Below are 26805 nucleotides of genomic sequence, written 5' to 3' on the forward strand. Positions count from 1 at the left end.
CTGAGATAATTGAGGATTACAGTGAGGGCTTCCCCGCCGGATGACGAAAGTCACTGCCTGCGCTCTGGGTCAGACGATGTCAACAATTGTTGTCCAGGAGCGCAATCTTAGGCTGAACCTGACTGATATGCGGTAGTATATGATATATGACAAATATCGGTTTTTGGACTCCCCTATTTCCCAGGGCGGCCTCTTCGGCGATGCAGTGGAGAACTTCACCCAACAGTTCTCCGCTGCACAGAAACATATGGATGCGATCAAGCACATCCTCCCCCGACGGCCAACTGCGGCTGTTGGTCGTCAAGGGCATCCCCCAGCATCCGCTTCCGACCCAAAGATGGAGGAGATGGCGACCGCTTTCTCAGAGACGGGGCACCAAAGGCACCCCCATCCAGACATCTGGAATCTCCACGTCTGGTCTCTAGACAGGAAGTGGAGGACTTAGGTGATCTACCCCAAGCCCCCTCTACGAGGAGTCTCTGTATTGAAGTGGAACCTGTTCATTAAATGGTGTTCTTCTCACCGGGAAGACCCCCGGAGATGCCCAATCAGAGTTTTGCTTTCCTTCCTGCAAGATGGGTTTGGAGCGAAGACTGTCTCCCTCCACACTGAAAGTGTATGTTGCCGCTATTGCTGCACATTACGATGCAGTTGATGGAATATCGCTCTGTAAGCATGGCCTGGTCATCAGGTTACGTCAGGTTAAATCCTCCTTGCTCTCACCCCATACACTCATGGGATCTCTCACTGGTGCTAACAGCACTTCAGAGTGCCCCTTTTGAACCACTACAGTCAGCAGAGTTGGAAATCCTGTCCAAGACAGTACTCCTACGCTGGCTTCTATCAAGAGGGTGGGGGACATGCACGCATTTTCGGTTGATGAATCGTGCCTTGAATGTGGCCCGGCTAACTCTCATGTGATCCTGAGATCCTGGGCAGGATATGTGCCCAAGGTTCCAACCACCCCCTTCAAGGACCAGGTGGTGAACCTGCAAGCGCTGCCCATAGAGGAGGCAGACCTAAGCAGGAAAGGAAAGCTACAGAAGCCACATCCTGCCTGTAGGGAGGTATCATGTGGAATAAACACATATGGGCTGGCCAGTTAGGGCAGTGCAACATATCGTCGCTGCCCGATGAAACTCACGTATGTCCAAAACGGTTACTTTTCAGGAAGTGAAAAAAAAAAACACTGTCATTTCAAAAGCAGTTGAACGTAGCGTTGTCATACTTGGTACGGCATCTCTGAACAACAAAATGCACTCAAAACATACTTGAACTGAAACTCTCTCAAATATAATGCTATACAACTTTAGATCACACACAAAAGACCAAAGGGTGAACACTAATTTTCATAATAAACAGAATAAAGACACTTTATTTGTGAGTGTTTTAATTACACACCTTATTTGTTGAGTGTGTGTTTGAAGCTCACAGAGTTTCTCCAGGGTCTGACATGAAGAAATCTTTGTCAAAATGATTTCTTCACATGCTGAAGCTCCAGTAATACACACACGTCTGCTTATTGTGCTGTTTGTCACTGTTTGGAGACGCGAGCAGCACTTATAGCGTCAAACCAGTTTCTGTCTCTCCATCTGTTCTGCATCATCCTGCGTGTCAACAGAAATAAGTGCATGAAATAGTCTGCAGTGAGCATATGCCTAAATCACTGTAGCAGGATCTGAAGTATCTCATTTCATAACATCGTTCTATGGAGGAATGTTAAGGGCGGGTTTTAGGGTAGCGCTGGCCCAAGAATGGAAACGCAACATGATTTTGGCCTTTGTGCTTGAGGTCCGAGGCTACTGGCCCCGCCCGGCACATTGTTAGCCCTGCCTCGCACTGGCCCGACAGTGGAAAAGCAGATATTGATTACAGGCATTCAGATAAATACCCAGCTAACAGGGAATGTTCAGAACTTTGGCCCGACTTTGAACCTTGACTTACTGTAAATTAATTCTCTTTTAACAATTATGGTAGTGGTTTACTAAAACACTTGTATGTTGTTGAGATTGAAAGGAAAACAGATTAGCTGACATTAAATGTTTATGACGTTTGAATGAGTGTCATAAAATGTAGTTACAGATGTTATGTTTGTAATTTTATAACTTACTCAAAGGTTGAGGTGTCATTGAACTGTTGTGCAACCTTGTGGTAGAAAGATCACTATAATGTATCAGTACTGTGATAAGGTGAAGAGAAATCATCTTTTAAAGAAATCCCACCATCTTTTGTGCCTAAACTGAGTTGAGACACATTCAGACATCTAAACTCATCATACAAACCTCAACAATCAATCAATCAATCAAACTTTATTTCTATAGCACTTTACAGCAGCCACCAGATGTCCAAAGTGCTTCACATCAAGTACAAATAAACAAACACCACATTTAACAACAAAGAAACAGAAATAAGAAGAAAACATGAAACATGAAGCATAAAAACAGTAAGCTATATATGGTTACTTAAAATCATCAGAAGAAAGAGTAGAATTGTCACACCACTACTGTGTATTAAAAGCCATTTTAAACAAATAAGTTTTAAGTTTTGTTTTAAAAAGTACGAGATCTGTTACAGTACGAATGTCCGGGGGGAGCTTATTCCAGAGTTTAGGGCCAGCAACAGCGAAGGCCCTATCGCCCCACTGTTTATACCTCGACTTCGGGACCTGTAAAGTCCGTTGATCAGAAGACCGCAACCGCCGATTTTGTCCACCAAGAGTTAAGAGCTTAGACAGGTAGTCAGGAGCAAGCCCATTTACAGCTTCAAAAATAAACAATAGAATCTTAAAATCAACCCTAAAACGCACCGGAAGCCAGTGTAACATAGCTAAAACTGGAGTGATATGTGCGCTTTTAGGTGTAAGTTGAAGACGAGAAAGAGATGTTTGACTCAGACCAACATAAAGAGCATTACAATAGTCAAGCCTAGAACTAATAACAATGGTTATAATCAACAAAATATTCAGATAAGAGCTACTAAAAAGTCACAACAAAACAACATAAAAAATATAAGCAAATATAAGACTTAAAGAAAATAATAGAACAATTCAGCAGCATAATTTATTCATGCTGTTTGAAGAGCGACCATACCTGAGAGGACAAAGGACCTCTCTGGAAATTACCATTTGAACTCACCATTTGAGAGGCAAAGTCTCACCTCAGAACACATCTCTCCCCCTCTTCCTCACTCCCCCTCTCACATGCTGAGACCACATGTCTCAAAATGTATAGTTTAATGTGAATGATTATCACACAGTATTTGTCATGTTTGGTATCATATGTCTCAGTGCGACTAGTACAAATGTCTCATTTCCAAACAAGTAAAACACAAGGTAATAAGGTTTTTAAGAGTTTAAAGATAACTGACATACAATGGAAGGTGATCTCCTGGCAAATGGTCACACACCCCCAAAAGGTGCAACCTCTGAATGCAAATTTATTTTGTTAGTACATGTTTCCATATGAAAGAGGTTTATCTATATAATGAAATGCAGCTGGTGATTCGGGGCCTTTCTGAACTTCAGATTAGCCTGTGAGGCTGAGAGTGAGACCTCTCAGCCTCATGTATTTCTTATTGTTGGGTTTGCATCTTTTCTCTATTCCAGAGCATTTGATGTTTTGTATCGATTATCTTTGAATTGATTATGAAATTGGCATGATACATTTACCTGACATAATAAATTGTTACATTTGATTATTCTAACTGACTTTGACATTATTTTCATTAAAGAGTTAAAAGGAATAGTCAAACATTCGTTCACATTTAATGATGCACAGATATCATTTAAAACCTTTTCATTAATGGAGTCAGATGAAATAATGAGAGAATACATATTCAAATGTATTGCATTTAATCAAAAAATACTTTGCCTCGAGAAAAGACAGTAACACGTAGAGACCTTCCACGCTGGTCGGATGCCGGTTTGGGCCGATCGAGCACGAGCTTACAATGCCACAGTGCATGCTGGGAGTTTTTTTACTAAGCTATGCATTGTGGCATTTTTGTTGATTTTAACCATTGTTAAGATTCATATGCTGATAGTTGATGTCTGTGTGTCTGAATGATACAGTAGTTCAAAATCGTTTATGCTCTACATGTTTTTTGATAACTGATTGCTGCAACATTGCTGGATCTCAAGCTGCAGAATCCCAGGGTTGGTAATGCAAAATATAAACGTATTAATCACACAGCATCTAAACCGCTGTTAATTCTCAATAAAAACTTTTGTACTATGGCAGAAATAAAGTCAAACTGGTTAGTAATAAGTGAAGCTGGTAATGCTTTTTGTGGAATCATTTTTAAATCATTTTATTTATTTTAAGCCTATTCCCAGACTAAAATGTATGTTTGAGCTGTTTTAACTGAAAGCAACTCGCACTGACTTATCTTAAAATATATCAGTGCCGTTTTTTTGTCTAAAGATGCACACCAGTAATGTTTTTATTCTAAGGCACATTTAAAAAAAGCTTTTTTCACAGCAATTTTTAACAGTGTTCAACACTGCTTTAGTTTAACACTCTGTAGTGTGGACACATGTGAACACTGAGGGATGTTACTTTAACAGGATTTTGCTGTGCACCATGTGATTTACTGGAAAGAAACAGTAGATAAGCCTATCAAATATCAGCCTGATTATATCATTCATTACTATCATATTACTGCATTAACATATTTGTATTTACTTTTATATAGACATTTTAAAATCTCTTGTTCTTAAATGTATTGTAATTATAGTTTCATTGCTTAGTATTACAAAGGTATCTTTAAGTCCCTGTGATTTTATTTTCCAGGGCTGCAAAGCATCAACTCCCTCCAGGTGCAATAAAGTATATATTATCTTATCTTTTGGATCCAAACCATCTTTATAGTTTCCCCAATGTCATGTGGTTTATTGGAAAAAGGTCATATCTGGTCTATATCATCCTGAAGGTTCCATGATCGGTTCACTTGTATCTGCATATTGTGAGTTCACATATTCAAGGATGAGGGTTTTATAACAAAATATTTATTACTCAAAGAAACATAGGCTACTTTTACTTTCTATTATATATGTTTTTTGTTTTTTTTAGAAACTTCAAGAAGTTCTGCGTATGCAGATGTTGTATTTTATTACTTAATAGGAATTTTTTTTTTTTTTTTTTTTTCCAATCATTTAAATCGTGGATTTATGGAGGAATTATATGAACATTTTAGTCAATTAGTCAGATTTGTCAGGTGTTCTTGGAAAACAGGGAAGGACTGCAATAATAGTCCATTCAGTGGAGACAGGTGAGGATCTAGAATAACAAGTTGCTCTATTCGATGTTAGGAAATTGTAAAAATTTGAAAAGCCTCTTGCTTTAATCAGACTGTTCTGTTCTACCTAAAAACTGATACAAAAATCATTATCATAACCATATCATTCTGCTGAAGAGTAGAGCCTGTGCTTCAGTTGAGGATGAGCAGAGAAACATTGATATTATGCTGCATGTTGCTTTATTTTAGAGGCAGTAACTGTGTAATTTCTGATAAAGTGATGTCTATTAGTTCATGTATACTATTGCTAACTAACGGTTAGTTTTGAATTGAGTGAAAGTAACTCATGTGAATACACATTAGTATAACACAGTAAATACATTGTAAATGTACACAGTAAATACATACATTTTTTCAATATATGAAAAGCGGCAAATCCTTATTTATTATTCAATATATTGTAATATATGAATCTTATTCTGTATATTTTTCAATAATTTAAGCAATTTAACAGAAGGCCCTGTTTGCTATAGCAGCTTCAAATTGTGTAATCATTCAATCATATTGAATCAAGTAATCATAACTAATCATTACTAATTACTTGTAGCTTGTGCTAGTTTTGCCATTAAAAACTGGAATACAGTGAATGACCACAAGAGTTTCGTCATTACCAGCTTCTATAACACATATAAACTCCCTGATACATCTAACACTGTACATACATACATGTAAATTACATTTGCTTTCAATCCAGGTGATAATTCTCACAAGATCAACCTACAATGAATGAAGAGAGCATGGACAACACCGCCACAACAGAGAGTAGAGAGAATCATGTGGTAAGTGTTGATTGAATAGTAAAATTACTTTAGGAAGTAAGAAAGAGCCTTAATAACATTTGTAAAGACATTTGTTAACATTTATTCAACGAGCACGTTTTACCTCAAACTAGCTTATAGCACGTCTTTCATTCACACCAGCATATATAGGGGAGACTGGGTCTAGGTTTCACACTTGCTTAAACTTCACTCCAGTATCTATTTCTCAGGATGGGTTTATTTTGAAAGTCAATTTCTGTATAAGTTCTAAACTTTTCTAAACTACAAAAAAAAACGCTTGGACATTTCTACTGAAATTGTAAAAGAAAATTATTCAGTTCCTGTTAAAAATGCCTGTCTCAGTGAGTCTCCTAGTAAACACAGTCGGTTATAACTTAAGTGTGCGTAAACAGTTGAGAAAGAAAAGGCATGTGTACAGTATACAGTATCAGTATATTGGATCCATGCATTAGGTCTTAGGACAGCGTCCTAATAATCCTGCTGCTGTCTGTATTTTTAACTCGTTCCCTGCCACTGACGGACTTTTCAGATGGAGTTTTCTCCAGTCTCCAGTTCAAAACACAGGCGCATCTTCTATTACGCATCTTCTGAAAGAATCAGAAAAAAGCGATAAAAGCATAGCTTATGCACATGTAAAATAACACAATCCTCAAACATTAAACAGCATATAAATCAAAACTTCCTAATGTTACTGAATGAAATGTCGTCCCCGGATAAGCTGTAGGACTGTGAAGCTTTAGGGGTGTTGTTGGACTCGATCTACTCCATCTGTGTTTTGATCATCGTTCTGACTCTGATCTGAATCTAGTCTTTTGTTAAAAATGATTTTTTATGAAACTTACTCATATTCAAGTGTTGATATTAACAGAATGCATAAAAGAATGCTAGAAGTATGTATGCTTTTTGCACACACCCCCGCCCCACTTTTCCAGCATTTTTCAAATATTGCCAGTGGGTGGAGTCAGGCTCTGACCACGGGTTGGGTTACCCTTTAACAATATGATTATGTTTATGATTAAAGTGTGATTAAAGGTATGATTAAAGTTTAATGTCCACCTCCTCCTTGTCTGAACTTGAACTTTAGTAGTAAGTAACAGACACCTCCTGTCAAAAAATGATTGATTGACAGGTGCCCCGCCCCTTCCGGTGACAGGTCCCGCCCCTTCCGGTGACAGGTGTCCCGCCCCTTTTGACTTTTGATTGACAGTTTGACAGCTAGTTTTGACTTTTGATTGACAGGTTGACAGTTAGTTTTGACTTTTGATTGACAGTTTGACAGCTAGTTTTGACTTTTGATTGACAGTTTGACAGCTTTTGATCATGTTTTGACAGCTAGTTTTGACTTTTTATGTCTTTTGATGTCTTTTGAACATGACAGAAGGTTTTGAAGTCTTTTGATATTGACAGAAAGTGTTATAACAATATGTCATGGTATCTGACAGCTAGTTTGATGCCTTTTGAACATGACAGTTAGTGTTTTTGAAGCCTTTTGATCGTTTGAAGACACTGTGATTAAATAATACGTCATGGCTATATGACAGCTAGTTTTAATTGTTTGAAGCCTATTGAAGCCTTTTGAATATGACAGTTAGTGTCTGTGTGTGTGTGTTTTTGAAGTTGGTATCACACACACACGATCCTCCCTACATATTCCTGAGCGTATCCGGGCTGTACTGTGAAACTGATAAGAAAAAACTGTGGAAGTTTATCTCACACAAATGTTGAAAAACCATTCAGTTCTTTTAAAAGAATATAAATGAAATGTTTATAAAGATCTTACTAAAATCTCACTCAAAAAGTTTAAATAAAATGGAGTCATAAAAACAATTGAAATCAGTTAAATGTTTATAGAGTTAAAAAACAAACAAAAAACAAAAAAACAAAAAACATACAGGTTATGAAACAATCAGTTAAATGTTTAGAGAGCTGAAGAAAAAACATATAGAAACAATGCAATAAATGAAACGGGTTCACGAAAAAAAAAAATCATCTCACATGTTTAGATAACTAAAGCGCCTCTCCAGCACAGCCCCGGCCTGAGTGGTGCGCGCGCCCTCCGCATTCTGACATCCCCCTCCTTCTGCTCCTCCACATTCCAGAGCACAGTGATAGTGAGAAACAGAGATTTTATAAAATAATGTATATTTCACACAAATAATATAATATACAATAATATAAAATAGCATCTTACTGAAACCTATTCTTTCAGTTTTAGATAAACAAAAGAATAAAAAATCATCTTACATAAAACATTCTGTTCTTTAAAAGAATATAAATGATTATAAATAAATAATATAAAATAAAGATCTTACTAAAACCTCACACAAAAAGTTGAAATAAATGTACAACTATCCAGTTTAAATAAAATGGATTCACAAAAAAATTGCAATGAGTTAAATGTTTATAGAGTTGAAGAAAAAAACAACAACATAGGCCTACATGTTATGAAACAATCAGTTAAATGTTTAGAGAGTTGAAGAAAAAACATACAGCTCATGAAACAACGCAATAAATGAAACGGGTTCACAAAAATAAAAAATCATCTTACAGTACATGTTTAGATAACTAAAGGGCCTCTTGACACCAGCGTTTGACCTGCGGAGCACCAGACAAAGTGTGTGTGTGTGTGTGAGAGAGTCACACAAATTCAGTGATCAGGATATCAGGTGCTGAGTTTATAAGAAGTATAATCTTAAAAGTTTAAAAGATATCTTTTAAAAATAAAAGATTGTTTTAGTCTGAAGTTTAAAGTTCTTAACTTTCTTTCTTAAAAAAAATATTTAAAGTTTGAATACATACACATCTTCTATTTATCTTTTAGAAGATTACTGTAATGATTTTGTTTAAATTGAACCTAAGGTATAATTGTTATTAAACAATGTCTGTTCAAAAACTTTAGATGGATGAAAAACTGTACTTAGTCGTCTTAAATCTCATTTATATGAAAAGATTCAATCATCATTTTTTGTCCGTGTGGAGTTTCAATTTTGATGGCTTTCCATAGCCATGATGATTTTTGTACCGTAACTGCATATTCGATCATGTACACCTAAACACGACCATCACAGAAAACTATAAAATAAATAAATAATTTAATATCATTTCTAAGCTGTATTGCACGCGCGCACACACACGGTTCTAAAAAATTAACTAATCTCTATGTGCATCATGTCACAGCGTATGTAATGTTAGTCTACTAACGCCTTTCCAGAGCCAAAGTTTTGTTCACACTAAATTCATTTAAAAGCATAATCTTAAAAGTTTCAATATGATCTTTTAAAAATAAAAGGTTGTTTTAGTTTGAAGTTTAAAGTTCTTAACTTTCTTTCTTAAAAAAAATCTTTAAAGTTTGAATACATTCATATCTTCTATTTATCTTTTAGAAGATTACTGTAATGATTTTGTTTAACGGTGACCCTAAAGTATAATTGTAATAATGTGAGACAATGTCTGTTCAAAAACTTTCGATGGTTGAAAAACTGAAACTGAAAAACTCGGGGGACAATGTCACAGTAAATCTAGTCTGCGTTCCAGAGCATACTACATCCAGAGTTTATACCAGGGGTCGGCAACCCAAAATGTTTAAAGAGCCATATTGGACCCGAAAAAAAAAAAAAAATCTGTCTGGAGCCGCAAAAAATTAAAAGCCTTATATAAGCCTTATAATGAAGGCAACACATGCTGTAAGTGTCTTTATACTACAGGGCCGTTGAATGCTTGAATCTGATTGGTTGACGAACGTTCTAAGGTGTGCATTATTTTCAGGGAAACGCACGGCTAAAGTAGTTCCAGGCAGGTCTTGACCGCATTACAGTTCCATATCACTTCGCGTAGTCAACTGTAATAACGGAAAATCGGATACAAATCATAACAAGAAAAAGCATTTCGCCCCATGCGCTTGATCTGCAATTTTCAATGTCTAGCTTCACAATCAATAGAAACATGCAGTTTAATTTGAATAAATAAACTATAAAGTCCTATCTATAATCAATAGAAAATTAAACTGAATATAGGCTAAATAAATGGATAGTCCTGCAGCACGGATTTTTATTGCAGATAATTTAACAAATAAATAATTATTGATAGGCCTACTTGTTAAAAGGGCTTTGGGTTTCATTTATTTGGCTAGTCTACTGTCATCTGTCAATAATAGAAAGAAAAAAAGAATTAACGAATTCATTAAAACGAATTGAATTAATTAATAAATAATAATATTGACGCACATGCTTTTCTGTCTCATTATTGCAACATCTCTCTCTAATAACTGCATTAATAACTGCATAAAGCCGGGAACACACTTTAAGGCCGGTTATGAATGTAATTTGATACTTATATGATTGATCATGCCCAAACGCGTGTTCAGCGCGTTCAGTCTGTTCAAAGTCGGTGTTTAAAATCTGCTGCAGTCGATGAAAACAGTCAGAGAATGTGTCAGCTAGTCGTGTGTCCCCAGCATTAGTCTGCTATCAGTGGCTCAAACCTCCGTTACTAACTCTACCTAACCCTAACCCTAACCCTAACCCAGCATTAGTCTGCTATCAGCGGCTCAAACCTCCGTTACTAACTCTGAAATGACGTTTTGGAATTAGCAACGGAGGCATGGGATTAGATGCGTAAGAAATTAGTCCTACATACAAGAGCGTTTTAATGACAAAAACTTTACAAACGTCTTGAAATACATAATCTGAACAATGTTTCGAGGTGTGGTAACTGTAGTATAAGCGGAATAATTGACTTCAGGCCGTTGAATTATTAGAAAAATAATGCACACCCGAGGTGTAACGGCCACTCCGCTTCGCGTCGTGACCGCATTACCACCTCGGGTGTGCATTATTTTTCTAATAATTCAACGGCCTGTCGTCAATTATTCCTTACATATTAGCTTTATTAGCCCCCTAGTATCAAAATGATAAGTAGCCTACAAATACATAATGAGCATTCATGATTAAATGTTTATTTTCCCTGCAGCGCATCCTGGAGAGAATGACGCACCACGTGACTACTCTGCTGTACGATGGTGCTTTAAGTTTAACTTCTATTATAATTTGAATGTATTACGTTTTATTTATTTGTGTATTATTTTTACAACGTGGAAAAACTTTAAACCTTTCACACGTAAGTTTAAAATATTTTTAAAAGTTTTTCAAGGCGACCGTTATTTAGAATGTGTCACTTTATGGTTTCCAAGGTGACGCGTCATTTCGTGTCACGTGACACACCGCAGCAACAACAGAGCTGAATGAATGATGATCTGCTTTTATGTCATTTTTCCTTTTTTATTCAAAATTTTCACAAATTTGTTAGATATGGCATGAAATATCTGATATTCCGATTGTCAAATATATGCAAGTGGAAGTATTTTGTTGTTTAAACACCATAACGATCGCGTTAGTTGAGCTGTATGCGCGATGGCCGCAGACGCAGTTCAGAGAATCGGATCTGTTGGATTTACAACACGTGAATTCATCCACTTCTCCCGAAATACATCAAAGTAAGTGGCTGGTAAACTGGGAGAAGAATAGAGTAAACTTTAAAGTTACTTACACAATGTGTATCTGATATGAATAAAACGTGTCGAATTATAATGGAAAGGATTATTGCCTCTTCCTTTAACATCAGTGTGTATTTTACAAACTCTAAATGTATTGTTTTTTTAGTACTTAACGTTATATGTCTGAAACCTAAAATAAACATTATGTGGTTGAAAACACTGAAAAGTTGTGATATATATGACAGCTCTGAGCGCGCCTGTCTCTGGCTCAGCGCCAGCCAACGCGCGAGAGCACATTTGAATTTAGCAGTTGATCACGTCATGCACTGACTGTTCTGATCACACCGATGCGATCGTAGGTGCGAAAGGGTTAAGAATGTTTGTCATGTTTTTCCTCCTACAGAAATTATATTAAAACAAAAAATATTTTTTCCATTTTCATATTTTTGAAAAAGCTCCAGGGAGCCACTAGGGCGGCGCTTAAGAGCCGCATGCGGCTCTAGAGCCGCGGGTTGCCGACCCCTGGTCTAGGGTATAGTTGACCAGACTTTCAACTATTTCACCAACGTCAGTTTTTGCATTTTTTGACACCAGTGACACGCAGAGATCTGTTACAAAAGTCCATATAGCGAGTATCTCTGTGATTTCGAATTCGTCACAACATTCACGCAGCACATCCAGAACTTTTTTGAGGATTACGCCGTTCGGCTCTTTGCCGTTAAAAAACATGGGCGTTACATCAGTCCATGACTTTGTCAGGCCTCTTACGACATCCATTTCATTTTTGAGATGTGTCACACGTTTGGTATCCTGTGCACAATCGTTTTTAATACCACACGCAGCATCGATGATCCTGTGCATCAAGCCAACCATCTGACCTCTAAAATGATCTTTAAACATAGAGTCTAGCGTAGCTCTTAAAGGACACTCTTTGCCCGTGGCGCACTTACACGCCGGATGATACTTGTTCTCCATCCGTTTTTGCGTCGCCATTTTTTCAATTTTTCGAATAGTCCGCTATTCGATGATGAAAGATGCTTTTCGTTCCTGGAATGTTCCTGGAATCTCCTGAGTGAGTCCTTGCAGCACAGTCGTCCAGGGTTTGTGCGTTAATGCTCGGAAGTTTGTGTTTTTGGGTCAGAAGCGTGAGTCGTAGAAGCGTAGTTTGCGTCAGGTTCAGGCAAACAGGAATGCTGAAGCGGCTTTTGATCAATGAGATGATGCAGTAGCACAGCAGTCCGTGGCTAGTAGAGCTAGAGTAGAGCTAGAGCATGCGATGTCCTGAAATATTTATCAGGACAGCGATTGGGGTCCGCCCCCTCGCCCCACTGGAGGGGTTGAATAGGGTGTCGTCATCAGGAAAGCCATAAATAACTTGTTCCTGCATAAACAACAAGTCCTACATGCCACCAGAGAGAAGTTTATTATTTTTACTCAATCCAGTTACAAAAACTGATTTTTTTAAATCTGAAAAACGTTTAAAACATATGCATGGGTGAATTGTTCACCATAAGTTCTGTAACAAACATTTAGAAAGTAGTTAGGATTCACATGCTTTAAGTTAATGTGCTTTAACCCTCTGGGGACCAAAAACGCGCCCGCGCGTTTTGCTCGTTTTTTTTTTTTAGCAATGAAAATAAACACTAAATGCTCTGTTAATTTTGATCTTTCATTTTCGTGTAATACATCAATCGATCCTGTTCAGTTTCTATTTTTTTTCTGTATACTCACAATAAAAATAAAGTGTTTTGCTTTTTGACAAATAAAGAAAAATTAACATGATGCGATTTCTGCCTTCTCTCTGTCAGTAAACTCCCGTTTGAAACGCGTTCGAAAATTATCTATAACTCCGCGAAAATTCAGTCAAACAGGCAAACAGACCCACGGGCATAAAGCTTGAGATCGCAACTTTTAAATGAAGTCATTTATATAAAAAACAAATATTCTTAGTTTCTGTAATCTGTATACAAAGAGAGCGACTCCAGTCGACCTCATTACGAGATGATTCACAGTAATGTGACCACTCCCCGGAGAGCGCGTGCTTTTCAAATGCAAATTCCGAGAACCATTTCAGATCTGTGAAACGCCCACATCAGCTGTAAACAAAGCGCGTCGCGAGTGAGACATTATAGCCTTTATGGAGAAAAGTTTCCACAGTGCTGATGAGGAGAAATATCTCCTGATATGAGCAGCAGATCGCGCTGAGGAGTGAGGTAGGCTGTTTTCTTTTCTCAAGTGTGGAATAACGTTATGGAATAACGTTAGTGTAGGCCTATGTAAACCGCAAAAAGATGAATCGCATTTCTATAATATGACTCGCGTTTCTGTGAGATGAATGAAGGGTACATATTTGTAAAGAGTGTTTAGCCTAAATATGAATCGCGCGTCTGTGTGTGAAAGAATAAACTGCTTTGCTATAGCCTACTGAGATGAGTAAAATCGACTGGAATATGTTGAAATAAAATGTATTTGTATAAGCAACGTAAATTAACATTTATATGCCCTGATATTTCAATAAAACAACGTTAGTCAGGCGTTAGTCACACTATTTTTGTCAAAAATAAAGTCATAGACTAAGATGTTAGATGTTCCATTGTTGGCTATATTCAAACTAATGAATACATATGATAAAATGTAGGCCTATAATCTTTTTTTTCTTTCTTTTTTTTTTTACTAAGAAAGAGTACACTTGAAATATTGTTGAAATTGTAATTATTGTTGTAATTGTAACATTTTTAATAAAATAGCTAAACATATTTACAAGATAGATGTAAGCGAAATCTTAAATGGTCCATATAAGTATTCTTCTAAATACATTGTCCTTGCATTGTGGCTCAGTCAGTGTCACACCTGAATGAATAGCTATTCAGAGTCATTATGCAGAGTGGGTGGGACATCCCAGGTGTAAACTACTCCTTCACGCCCCCCTCGCATATTGGCTTTCCAAGCAAAACCTGTTTTACACCATTTAAATCAATGTATTTTTTTTTGTGAACGATAAAGCAAGACTATTTTCACATAATTTTGAAGCCAGTACTCAAAGGTACAACATCAATTAGACAAAAGTCTTGTGGACACATATTTAATATGTGTTTTGTGGTCTTAATTCAGCCACTTTCATTTTTATTTTTTCCAATAACCACGCATAAACATTATTCTCTTAAAAATACAAACATCTACATACACATTGCTCGCATATTTTGGTAGCCCTGTTTGTGCTATATAGAGTGATTTTACACCTTTGCCATTAACATGTTTATAAATAACTGAAAAAAGCACAAATTTCAAGGCATGTCAGAACATCTCAAGGGCTCCAAAAACACCTTGGTCCCCAGAGGGTTAAGAATCATTTTGCGCATGCTTTTAGTTAATTTGACCAACTATGAAGATGTTAAAGTTCATAGACCTTTAGCGTTTTGAGTTAAAATTAAAACGTGATATTGCATTAAACGCATCATTACTGAATTCACGGGTGTTCCTAACATAGACTATTATTGTCCTAACATAGACTATTGTTTAATAACTTCAATAGTTATCAAGCACCAGCTGATTGAAGTTTTTCTTCAAACAAAAGTAATTTTCTGATAAATCATAGTACACCTACATGTGTGTTTTGTTGTATGCACAGATTTTGAGGGTCCTTGTCTTTGTTTCGCGGTATTTTTAAAAACATAGAACCAGAGAACAGAGAACCTTGTGTGGTATTCTATATCCGCATAAAGGGTTAAAATATAAAATATACATTTTAGCGCTATTTAAAAACTAGGACGGTATAATAATAATATAATGTAAATGTCTCACGTGAAGATGATGGTTTCAACCATCATTTTATCAAATCAAACCAATTCATGTGAATACTGTCGTATATGAACAAAGAGAAGACCTAGAGTTCGCTAACATTAGCTAACTGTAGGAAACCGATATCCGTGGGAAAGTGTAAAGAAAACGCCATACAAAACATTACAATCACACCCAGCAATGCGATAAGTGTTACGCTGATGTTAAAAATTGTTAAACAATTTCAAAACAGGTTGTTTCAGAAGAAATGCAAACAAAATCTTTTAAACAAAGTCTTGTTTCAGAGTCGGTATGCTCCGGTGAAAACTTTGATGAGGCCAAGAATAATAGCACTGTTAAACATGCGCTTCAATAACAATGTTCAATATAAACAAGAATCCGACTCTAATGCGACTGAGCTTGTTTCACATATAACTGTTGATTGTTAGATATAATAGTTAGATGATTTTTCTAACCATTGAAATTTATGATATGTTAAAACATTCAGCATTATGCCGAATAAAAAGAAGATCATAAAAAGAAGAACAATTATTAAGACATAAACACAACGTCTGTTTTCTGGATCGGGCCTAAAAGACAGATGCCTAAAACTCAAAGTATTGGTGGGGACAGAATAAAAAATGAATCAACCCTCCTTTCGCGTAAAAATACCACGTATCAACTGTGATTCATTAGCTTAACTGTTGTTTAGTGACACAGACACACAAAATAGCAGTGTAATAATAACAAAATAAGTGTAATAGTTAGACGAGTTTGAAGTGTAATACTCATCTTTGATGTCGATGTTTCGTAGAAAGATGTTCTAAAAGAAATATGATTTGTTTAGTCTTAAACACTCTCATACTAGAAGGACCATCTTTTAATTCTCTTTATGCAATTTTTGTTCATGTTTTTCATACATTCCTATATGAACATGTTTGACCACGCTCTGAGACTATATACTTTTTGCAAACTGTACAAAAACAAGATCAATTACAGAAATTCAAAAGCTAAAACTGATCACTATAGTGGCTTTTCTGTATTTGTTTTAAATGGCTCATTTACTTTTAACCCAGTTGACCTCTAGAATTTACTTTTGTGCAATTTTACCAAAGTGTGGAACTTTGTTTAACAGCCTCAAGCTTTGATGAATATGCCTCTCTCAGTGCCATAGTCAGATGTGATTCTGTTGTAATAGTTTAAGTGTAAAACAGCATGCACTTTGTGTGATTCGTAGATAGAGGGAAAGTTTCTTCTTAAAATTTCACTTAAATTCTTAATGGTCATTTATTTATATAAACACTGAATGTTGACGGCTCTCAAAGAAACGTCTTCACCTAAAACACACACACACACACACACACAGTCCAACATACAAAATGTGAAACAGTGTCGTCTGAACAAGATGACTAAATCTAGCGGAGTAACAAAACCATCATTTGGATACTTTTTATTATAAACGGAGCTTTTCAATCCTCTTTTCTTAGGGATTTGGTCTTTTGAATCTTAAAGATAAAGAATAAGATGATGTTTTAAAGTTAGTCCATAGGGTGTGAAACTTTGCATCACTATGGTGTGTAAAAATACACCCAAAGATTTAAGCACAACTATTTACACACATACTATGTAGGAGAATATCTAACTGTATATTGTAGATTGTGAACATTGCAGTTTATTTGGGGTCAGAGAACATCCTTAGCTCATACATCTCTTTAATTTTGTGCTGGATGTTAGTTAAAAGATGAAGGTATTAGTTAATAACAAACAAATAAAAAACTTAAAATCAACATGAAGCCATAATATTAATAAATAAAATATGGTATAATTACAGTTTGAAAATGACTTCCATAATATTTTATTTTAGTAAAGGTATGCCCAACACAAAGTTGTGCGTTGTGAGTGAGACCTCGCAAAGATTACGCCAATATTAGATTTCTCGAACATTGCACTATGCCTGAAACTCAGTAATCAACATGCATTTATGTAGGACTGTCAAAAACTGTAGGACTGTCAAAAATCATCTGTTATCATGGTTTAGTTGTATTTTAAAACACTGTTTTTTCTTAAAAATGTTGTGTCAGACGTATTTGGTAGCACGATTATCTTGTTTAATCGTGTATTCAGTCCATCAGGTTGATATTTGTAGAAGTACTGTACATTTATAAAACAAAAAAGAACAAGTTAATGGCCTTGTGTCAGAACACAACAGGTATGAAGATATGTCTGGTTTTTACTTTTTATTCTAACTTTAAAGCTAGATTATCCTTTGAAAAGTTTAATACAGTATTTGATTTTTACACACGAAGTGTTTTCGCCAACTGACCTAAACCGTTGACCCCTGAAGTTATGACTTTTGAAGGCCTAGATTCACTCGGTTGAAAAATGGTATTTTGTCATTTAAATATCTGAAAAAATAGACTGTGCTTAATATCTGCTAACTCTTTATTGTGATGCTCCCCAACAAATATTCTACTGACTATAAGTAACTCAACTATATCTCAACTTATTCTAACCCTAACCCTACCAGTCCACTAATCCTCTACTAACACTAATGAGAGTTTACTTTACACACTCTCACAAGCGAGTTAGTGGACATGCAGGTGCAACACTACTATAGTCAACAGCACGTTCAAAAGGACCATCAAAATAGTGCTACCAAATGATGACTTAAAAACGTTTTAAGTATTACATTAAAAAGGCGTAATTGACAAAGATTGCAATTCTGAATTAAGTAATAATTATGACAAAAAGTCGAAATTATGACTTAAAAAGTTGAAATTAAAATGATGACTATGCGTCATAATTATGAGATGAAAAGTTTAAATGATGACATACTAAATTTAAATTATGATAGATAAAGTAAAATATTCCATAGTGAAATTTTCTGAATTTAGTATAATTGTATTTGTGAAAATGATTCAGTACTGAAACAGCATTTATGAGTTTTTACATATCTTCTGCTTGTTTCTGCAGTTTGTGTAGGCCTCCAAGACTATGAATAACTAAAAATGATTATTGATGAACTTGAATAACTTGAATTTTGTTGGCAATATAAAAAAATTGCCTTCCCATAACGGGAGTCGAACCCGGGCAGCCTGGGTGAAAACCAGGAATCCTAACCGCTAGACATTATGGGAGGCGTTGATACTGCCCCGGTACATTTGAAAGGCTGCACTGCACGGTACAATATAATGCAGGATCATAGTTATGCAGAGCCACAGGAGAAGGAATCCTCGTCACCAAAAAGCAAAAATGTAATTTATCGGGATGTAAATAAATATCGGGATAGCTTTTCACAGGTGGAAAGAGCTAATGAAGGAGAAAGACTTTGCTGGATGGCGCCTTGCATGGCTGACACCGCCGTCGGTGTGTGAATGGTTGAATGTGAGGCTATGTAAAGCACTTTGGTGGCCATAGGTCTGTGAAAGCGCTATATAAATGCAGTCCATTTACCATTTACTTTGAAAGGGATGCTGAAGTTGCCTGCTTTCTTCTCGACAGGTAAGTCAAAGTTACGGTCTAAATGACAAGCTTTTTTCATTGCTTGGTTGTGTAAATCATTATATCATTATATCATTATATAGGCAGCATAACAGTAGAACAAGTACAATTAAACTCGATGAAGTGCTATTGGAAGACATGTTGTCATAGCTTCTTGGCACATAACGGCTACCGCAGTTGCAACACGCATTTGAAAAAGCGAGGCGCTAGAGAGCACTATTCGTTTAAATGCAAAATAGAATTTCACCGCAAGATGGGAGAAATTCCTACACAGCGTACCTTTAAGGATAGGGTCTTTAACAAAAAAGCCTCCAAAATATAAAATACTCTATCAAATCTAAAAAATTAAAAGTCGCTTGTTTAAAGCAAACAGAAATCGCTTGAGAAGTGTAAAACAATAAAACCATAACCTCTAATTTGATATTAAATGCTGAACCGAAAAACAGAGTCATAAAGGAATAAAGTAACTATAATATCGGGAATCATCAGATGCTGAAGACGGAAGGTAATGTAAATAATTTTTTTATTTTGTATTTTATTTTTTTTAAGTGAATCGAAAGTGCTTTTTACGAACGCCCGCTCAACACGCGACGTCACATCTCCGCGCTGCTGTTTTGGCGCGCTTTATGGAAGTTTGAATCGTTGGAGTCACACACACAAGTGCAGCGATGGAGCGCGTGAACACGAGCAGTGTGAGAGGATTCCTGAGATCTTGCGACGATCTGACTGAGAAGATTCGCTGTTTAATACAGAAGAAACTCATCAAGAAGTACTTGAGCAGGTGATATTATGCGCTTACAATTTATGTGTGGATTAAAGAATAGACATTAGTAGAATAGACAAAATAGGCATTTAATGAAGATATATTTTATATCATTGTAGAATGTATTTCTGAGCACCAGACGCTCGCTCTCACTAGCATATGGACACACAATCCCATGCATGCCAAACTATCTAAAATGGTGCCTTCGAATGGCACTAACGTTTTTAATCATTATCAACATATTTTTTGATAAAAATAACTATAAAAGAGTTCCAAATGACACTTATTTTTGAGCCCCACAATTTTAAGTACTCCAAAGTTCTAACTAACAGGGGGCAGAGTTAAAAAGGAACTTTGTCTAGCCTTAATTTACTGAAGGCTATGGATGTTAGGTACATATGTTTATTAAATTAATTCACTATATGTACACATTCATTATTAATCTTATGCCTAATATGATAAAAATGGCTGTTATTTGTTTCTTCTCCTCTCACATTAAATCACATGTATTATATAGGCTTATTTTAAGTTAAAAATGGTGAAATTAGAAAAAAGTTGATTAGTTTGCCTTGATTATTTTTGTCGTTGTTTAACATTTCTCAAAACATTTCTGTCAAATATGAAATGTTTAGTTTAGCTACTTGCACCTTATCTCGCACTTTATGACCGTTATCAGCTGGAACTCGCTCTCAGCGGCTCCTGTGAGCATACTATTGTCCTAACATAGACTATTATTGTTATTGTCCTAACATAGACTATTGTTTTAACCTGCTGTGCGTCTGTTCACTGTACATGTGGCTTTGGTTGCCATATTTATGAGCTAATCTGGCCTTTGAAAAAGTGAATGTTTGAACTCTGGTGTATGCTAAATGAAAACAGGTGAACTGGTGTATGAATGTGTCTGCAGGTGTATCTAACCCTAACAACTAATGACCAACTTTATTTTTGCTATTGTACATACATTTTATTCTTCTAATTGTTTGTCTTTGGTTAACACAGCTGGAGAAGAACAACAGGGAGGTTGGAAGACACAGTAGAGGAACTACAGAATAAATATGGAGAGAAAACAGCATTAAAAAGGATCAAGTCCATTGTGAAAAAAATCAGAAAAAAGAATATCAAATGTAGGAAAAGATTTATAATTTACTTTGTTAGTAGTCAATATGTTTCTCAATCTTCAATAAGCTTTACATGGTTTTGGTTGTGTATTTAATTGTTAATTTTTTAACAGATGGTGCACATTCTGGAAACATGACAAATCAACAGCCTAACAACCTTCCACAACGAGAGCATAATAATAATTCTACATCATTGACCAGAGGAATGGTGGGTCAATAATTGCTCCAATCATAGTAGACAAGACTGGTGAAGTTAACATCAGTGTGGTGAGTGTCTGATAATTTAAGAAACAGTTGCTTAGTTAAGAAATGATTTGTGTATGTTATATATATAGATATAGATATAGATAGATAGATAGATAGATAGATAGATAGATAGATAGATAGATAGATAGATAGATAGATAGATAGATATAGATATTTATGTATGTGTATTTTTTTTCATTTTTTTTTTCAGGTGTCTCACTCTACCTCGGTAAACGAACATGGTAAGGTCTCTTGTTGTAGAACACTGTGCATTCATAAGCGTGATGCTCCTGTTAATAATATGACTATCCAACTTTGTCCTGATTTTTAGAAATTCTTCAGAATGTAAGGAATGAGAGGACTTTGGAGGGAAGTGCACCACAGTCGGTCTCTCTAAACAAGATATACACTGAACTGTTTATCATCAATGATGAGACTGACCCCATCAATAGAAAACATGAGATCTGGCAGATCGAGACGACACATCAGCTCAGAGACTCATAAACTACAAGGAAATCCTTCAGCCACCCACAGATGAAAATATAATTGTGTGGTGATTTTCCAAATGATACAACTTAGTCTAAATAAGAGCAATGTAGAGTCCTCGGATGTCTTAAAAACAACAAAACATTGTGACAGACTTTGACAACATGTTGTATGGACAAAAATACTGTTTGAAATAGTTTTGTATAAATAAGATCTAAGACGACTAAGTACAGTTTTTCAACCATCTAAAGTTTTTGAACAGACGCTGTTTAGTAACAATTATAATTTAGGTCACCGTTAGACAAAATCATTACATAAATCTTCTAAGAAGATGAATAGAAGATATGATTTTAATAAAACTTTTATTGACATATATAAATATCTAATTTAAACAATCTTTCATTTTAAAAATATCTAATTTAAACTTTTAAGGTTATGCTTTTAAATGAATTTAGTATAAACTCTGGATGTAGTATGCTCTGGAACGCAGACTAGATTTACTGTGACATTATCTCCCCGAGTTTTTCAGTTTCAGTTTTTCAACCATCGAAAGTTTTTGAACAGACATTGTCTCACATTATAACAATTATACTTTAGGGTCACCGTTAAACAAAATCATTACAGTAATCTTCTAAAAGATAAATAGAAGATATGAATGTATTCAAACTTTAAAGATTTTTTTTTAAGAAAGAAAGTTAAGAACTTTAAACTTCAAACTAAAACAACCTTTTATTTTGAAAAGATCATATTGAAACTTTTACGATTATGCTTTGAAATAAATTTAGTACGAACAAAACTTTGGCTCTGGAAAGGCGTTAGTAGACTAACATTACATACGCTGTGACATGATGCACATAGAGATTAGTTAATTTTTTAGAACCGTGTGTGTGCACGCGTGCAATACAGCTTAGAAATGATATTAAATTATTTATTTATTTTATAGTTTTCTGTGATGGTCGTGTTTAGGTGTACATGATCGAATATGCAGTTACGGTACAAAAATCATCATGGCTATGGAAAGCCATCAAAATTGAAACTCCACACGGACAAAAAATGATGATTGAATCTTTTCATATAAATGAGATTTAAGACGACTAAGTACAGTTTTTCATCCATCTAAAGTTTTTGAACAGACATTGTTTAATAACAATTATACCTTAGGTTCAATTTAAACAAAATCATTACAGTAATCTTCTAAAAGATAAATAGAAGATGTGTATGTATTCAAACTTTAAATATTTTTTTTAAGAAAGAAAGTTAAGAACTTTAAACTTCAGACTAAAACAATCTTTTATTTTTAAAAGATATCTTTTAAACTTTTAAGATTATACTTCTTATAAACTCAGCACCTGATATCCTGATCACTGAATTTGTGTGACTCTCTCACACACACACACACACTTTGTCTGGTGCTCCGCAGGTCAAACGCTGGTGTCAAGAGGCCCTTTAGTTATCTAAACATGTACTGTAAGATGATTTTTTATTTTTGTGAACCCGTTTCATTTATTGCGTTGTTTCATGAGCTGTATGTTTTTTCTTCAACTCTCTAAACATTTAACTGATTGTTTCATAACATGTAGGCCTATGTTGTTGTTTTTTTCTTCAACTCTATAAACATTTAACTCATTGCAATTTTTTTGTGAATCCATTTTATTTAAACTGGATAGTTGTACATTTATTTCAACTTTTTGTGTGAGGTTTTAGTAAGATCTTTATTTTATATTATTTATTTATAATCATTTATATTCTTTTAAAGAACAGAATGTTTTATGTAAGATGATTTTTTATTCTTTTGTTTATCTAAAACTGAAAGAATTGGTTTCAGTAAGATGCTATTTTATATTATTGTATATTATATTATTTGTGTGAAATATACATTATTTTATAAAATCTCTGTTTCTCACTATCACTGTGCTCTGGAATGTGGAGGAGCAGAAGGAGGGGGATGTCAGAATGCGGAGGGCGCGCGCACCACTCAGGCCGGGGCTGTGCTGGAGAGGCGCTTTAGTTATCTAAACATGTGAGATGATTTTTTTTTTTCGTGAACCCGTTTCATTTATTGCATTGTTTCTATATGTTTTTTCTTCAGCTCTCTAAACATTTAACTGATTGTTTCATAACCTGTATGTTTTTTGTTTTTTTGTTTTTTGTTTGTTTTTTAACTCTATAAACATTTAACTGATTTCAATTGTTTTTATGACTCCATTTTATTTAAACTTTTTGAGTGAGATTTTAGTAAGATCTTTATAAACATTTCATTTATATTCTTTTAAAAGAACTGAATGGTTTTTCAACATTTGTGTGAGATAAACTTCCACAGTTTTTTCTTATCAGTTTCACAGTACAGCCCGGATACGCTCAGGAATATGTAGGGAGGATCGTGTGTGTGTGATACCAACTTCAAAAACACACACACACAGACACTGACAGGGGGGACCTGTCACCGGAAGGGGCGGGGCACCTGTCAATCAATCATTTTTTGACAGGAGGTGTCTGTTACTTACTACTAACTTTGATACAGTTAGGTTTGATCACTTAAATGAATATTATTTTATGTTTAATGAAACAGCCATGAGTGTTGAATTACTACTCATACAAGTCACTTTACTTGAAATAGAATTGTGGGGAAACGCAGCTCTGTTTTACTTAGTCAAAAAACTTTGAGTGTGTTGAAAGTTATGTTACTCTGTGTGTTCGCTCAGTGACTGGTATGAGACTCTTGTTGCACACCTCAATACACCAGATGGATTTTAGAATATCATTATAAAAGCTGGATGACTTGTGCTGCTAAATGGCATGCAATTAATTTTAAATATTATTTGGAGAAAATGCTGTATTACTGTTACTGTGGCTATGTTAGCCACTTGAAAAAATAGCATTGTCTCTGAGGTGTGGTACAAACATGTTACTCATGGTAAATCAAGAAAACAAGGGATTCAAACAATAATACTAACCGTGTTGAGCTACATAACAATGATTAGTTCTCTTACGAGAGGTCTCTCGTACTGCGTAAGATATCTTACGCTAGGGGAAAATCCTTTTCCGCGAGATATTGAAGCCAAAAATTATCCTTAATTTTGTAATAATGCAAAACGCGTTGCAGCAGCAATGCAGACATAGGCGAGACAGCTCGCGCGCCTATTGGCTGCTCTGCGGCAACTGCAGCAGCCTATCGAGTGAGGCCTGGCGTGACGTCAGACCCAATCAGGGCACTTCGCGCCCGCTGCGTCACGTCCCGCCGAAATGGGCGTGGTCTAGGCCTATAAATATCGCTCGCAGGCAGCTATTATCAGATTTTTCATCCTTCAAGCGAAACACACGCATCGCTGGAGCTGGATTAGAAGCCGCGCCGTCGAGAGAGAGCACCTTCAGCGGGACGAGTCACTGAAGTCGCTGGCCGCGCCGCCTTCCTGCCTTCCTGCTGCGCTTTCCGGCGCTTATATCCTTCTCTTTTATTACACTGTGTTTCTGTGTGTGTGTGTCGCCGCCGCGACACACATTTCTAAAAGAGCTAGCGTCTTTTTAAAGATGCCTTCCTGCGGCTCGTGCAGAGCCACACTCAGCGACGGGGACCGCCACGTGATCTGGGTTTCCTGCCTGGGTGAGGAACATGCAGCTCTCGCGCTCGCTGACGGCGGATGCCCTCACTGCGAGCTGATGGCAATGGCGACTCTGAGGACTCGCCTAGCCGTCTTCACCGAGACTGCTCCCCCGCCCGCCGCGGCGTCGCGCCGTAAAAAGCGCCGTGCCCAGCGGGCCCCGGAACCCTCCCTCAGCCGCCAAAGCTCGCCGGTTCGCCCGCTTGCTTCCCCGGCTTCTTCTGTTTCGCTTCCTGACGGACAGCGGCCGCCGTCTGCTGCCGCTTCCGTTGATATCGCGGATGAGGAAGCCCTGCTGGGAGAGGATGATTCCTGCTCTATCCTGGCGTCAGGCAGTGAGGATTGGGCGGGCTCTGAGGACCCCGCACCCCCTGCCCGCACGTCGTCAGGCAAAAGAGCTTCCATTGAGACGGAACTCATGCGAGTACTCGCACAGGCCGCGGCGAGCCTCGGCCTCGAGTGGTCTTCGCCTGAGCAGCCCGCTCACAACCGGCTGGATGGATTTTTCCTGCCTGGGGAGCGCGCTTCGCCTGCGTCCAGACCGGCGCCCTTTCTTCCTGAGTTACACGAAGAAGTCGCCAAGTCCTGGAGCGCCCCCTATTCTGCTAGAGTGCGTCCTGCTGTTTCTTTGGCATTCTCTGCTGTTGACGATGCCAAGAACAAAGGATACCTCTCGCTGCCGCCGGTTGAAGAGGCGATAGCGGCCCACTTATGCCCGCCCTCCGCTGGACGGCGCGCTAAGCCGGCCCTACCCTCTAAAGCTTGCCGCACGACGTCAAGCCTGCTCCGCCGCGCTTTCTCCGCCGCCGGGCAAGCTGCGTCAGCGTTGCACACCATGGCAATGCTCCAGATCTTCCAGGCCGATCTCCTCCGTAAGTTGGATGAGGAAGGACCTGACGCGATCTGCGTGCCGGACTTAAGGAGTGCCACGGACCTCGCTCTTCGTGCTACTAAGTCCGCAGCACAAGCCATTGGACGGACTATGGCTTCTCTCACCGTGTCTGAGAGACATCTCTGGCTGACGCTCTCGGAAATGGCCGAGTCTGAACGCACCGCGTTCCTCGACGCCCCGCTTTCCGCCACAGGCCTCTTTGGATCCTCCGTCAAGGATTTCGCGGAGAGATTCGCAGAGGTACAGAAAGCGTCTCAGGCAATGAAGCACTTCCTCCCGAAGCGCTCCAGCTCTGCAGCAGGCCGTGCGAAACCGTCTGCTCAGAGCTCACAGCCACAGCCACCGTCCACTGCATCCACTTCACAGCGCCGCCAGGCCAGAAGCGCGAGACCGCGCTCCCGCTCATCCGGTCGCCGCCCCGCAGGATCACGGTGAAGCCCGAGGCCCCGAAGTCGTCCTAGCACAGCTAGGAAAACGACGGTGTTCCAGTCCCGCTGCAGCCGGACTCACACCAAAGCTATTCGCTCGTCCAGTTCCAGAAAATGTGACTGTTCCAGTGTTTTCTGCAGCCAACAAGTCGGTTCTGTCACCCGCTTGCCTGCACACAAATGCCGTTTTCACGGCTACCCAGATAAATCCCCAAAAGAGTGTATTTTCTGGTGTCCCGGCCACGGCCGATGGTGTTTCATGTGTAGTAAGAATGCCCACTGCCCAGTGCCCATCCCTACACACAAGCACAGCCTGTCACACAGGGCTCGCGCACATAAATCCGACTCAGATCGGTTGCGCTTCAAACATGGTGAACGTGCCCACTACCCAGTGCCCACTAACACCACGTTATGCATGTCTCACGGTTTC

The 26805-nt window shown here is 37.5% G+C and overlaps 1 protein-coding gene across 1 annotated transcript in view; it reads left to right on the top strand.

The window, feature by feature from the left end:
• The first annotated feature begins 4976 nt into the window (after positions 1-4976).
• LOC309494981 (interferon-induced very large GTPase 1-like) overlaps positions 4977-26805 on the top strand; it is a 51324-nt gene continuing 29495 nt past the window's right edge. Inside the window, exons 1-2 of the mRNA XM_082164488.1 lie at positions 4977-5268; positions 5990-6074. Coding sequence (XP_082020614.1) covers positions 6018-6074 — 57 coding nt within the window. The 5' untranslated portion in view covers positions 4977-5268; positions 5990-6017. The remainder of the gene's footprint in view (positions 5269-5989; positions 6075-26805) is intronic.

The sequence above is a fragment of the Leuciscus leuciscus genome (genome assembly GCF_965113295.1).
Source record: "Leuciscus leuciscus genome assembly, chromosome: 1".
NCBI classification, from domain to species: Eukaryota; Metazoa; Chordata; class Actinopteri; order Cypriniformes; family Leuciscidae; genus Leuciscus; species Leuciscus leuciscus.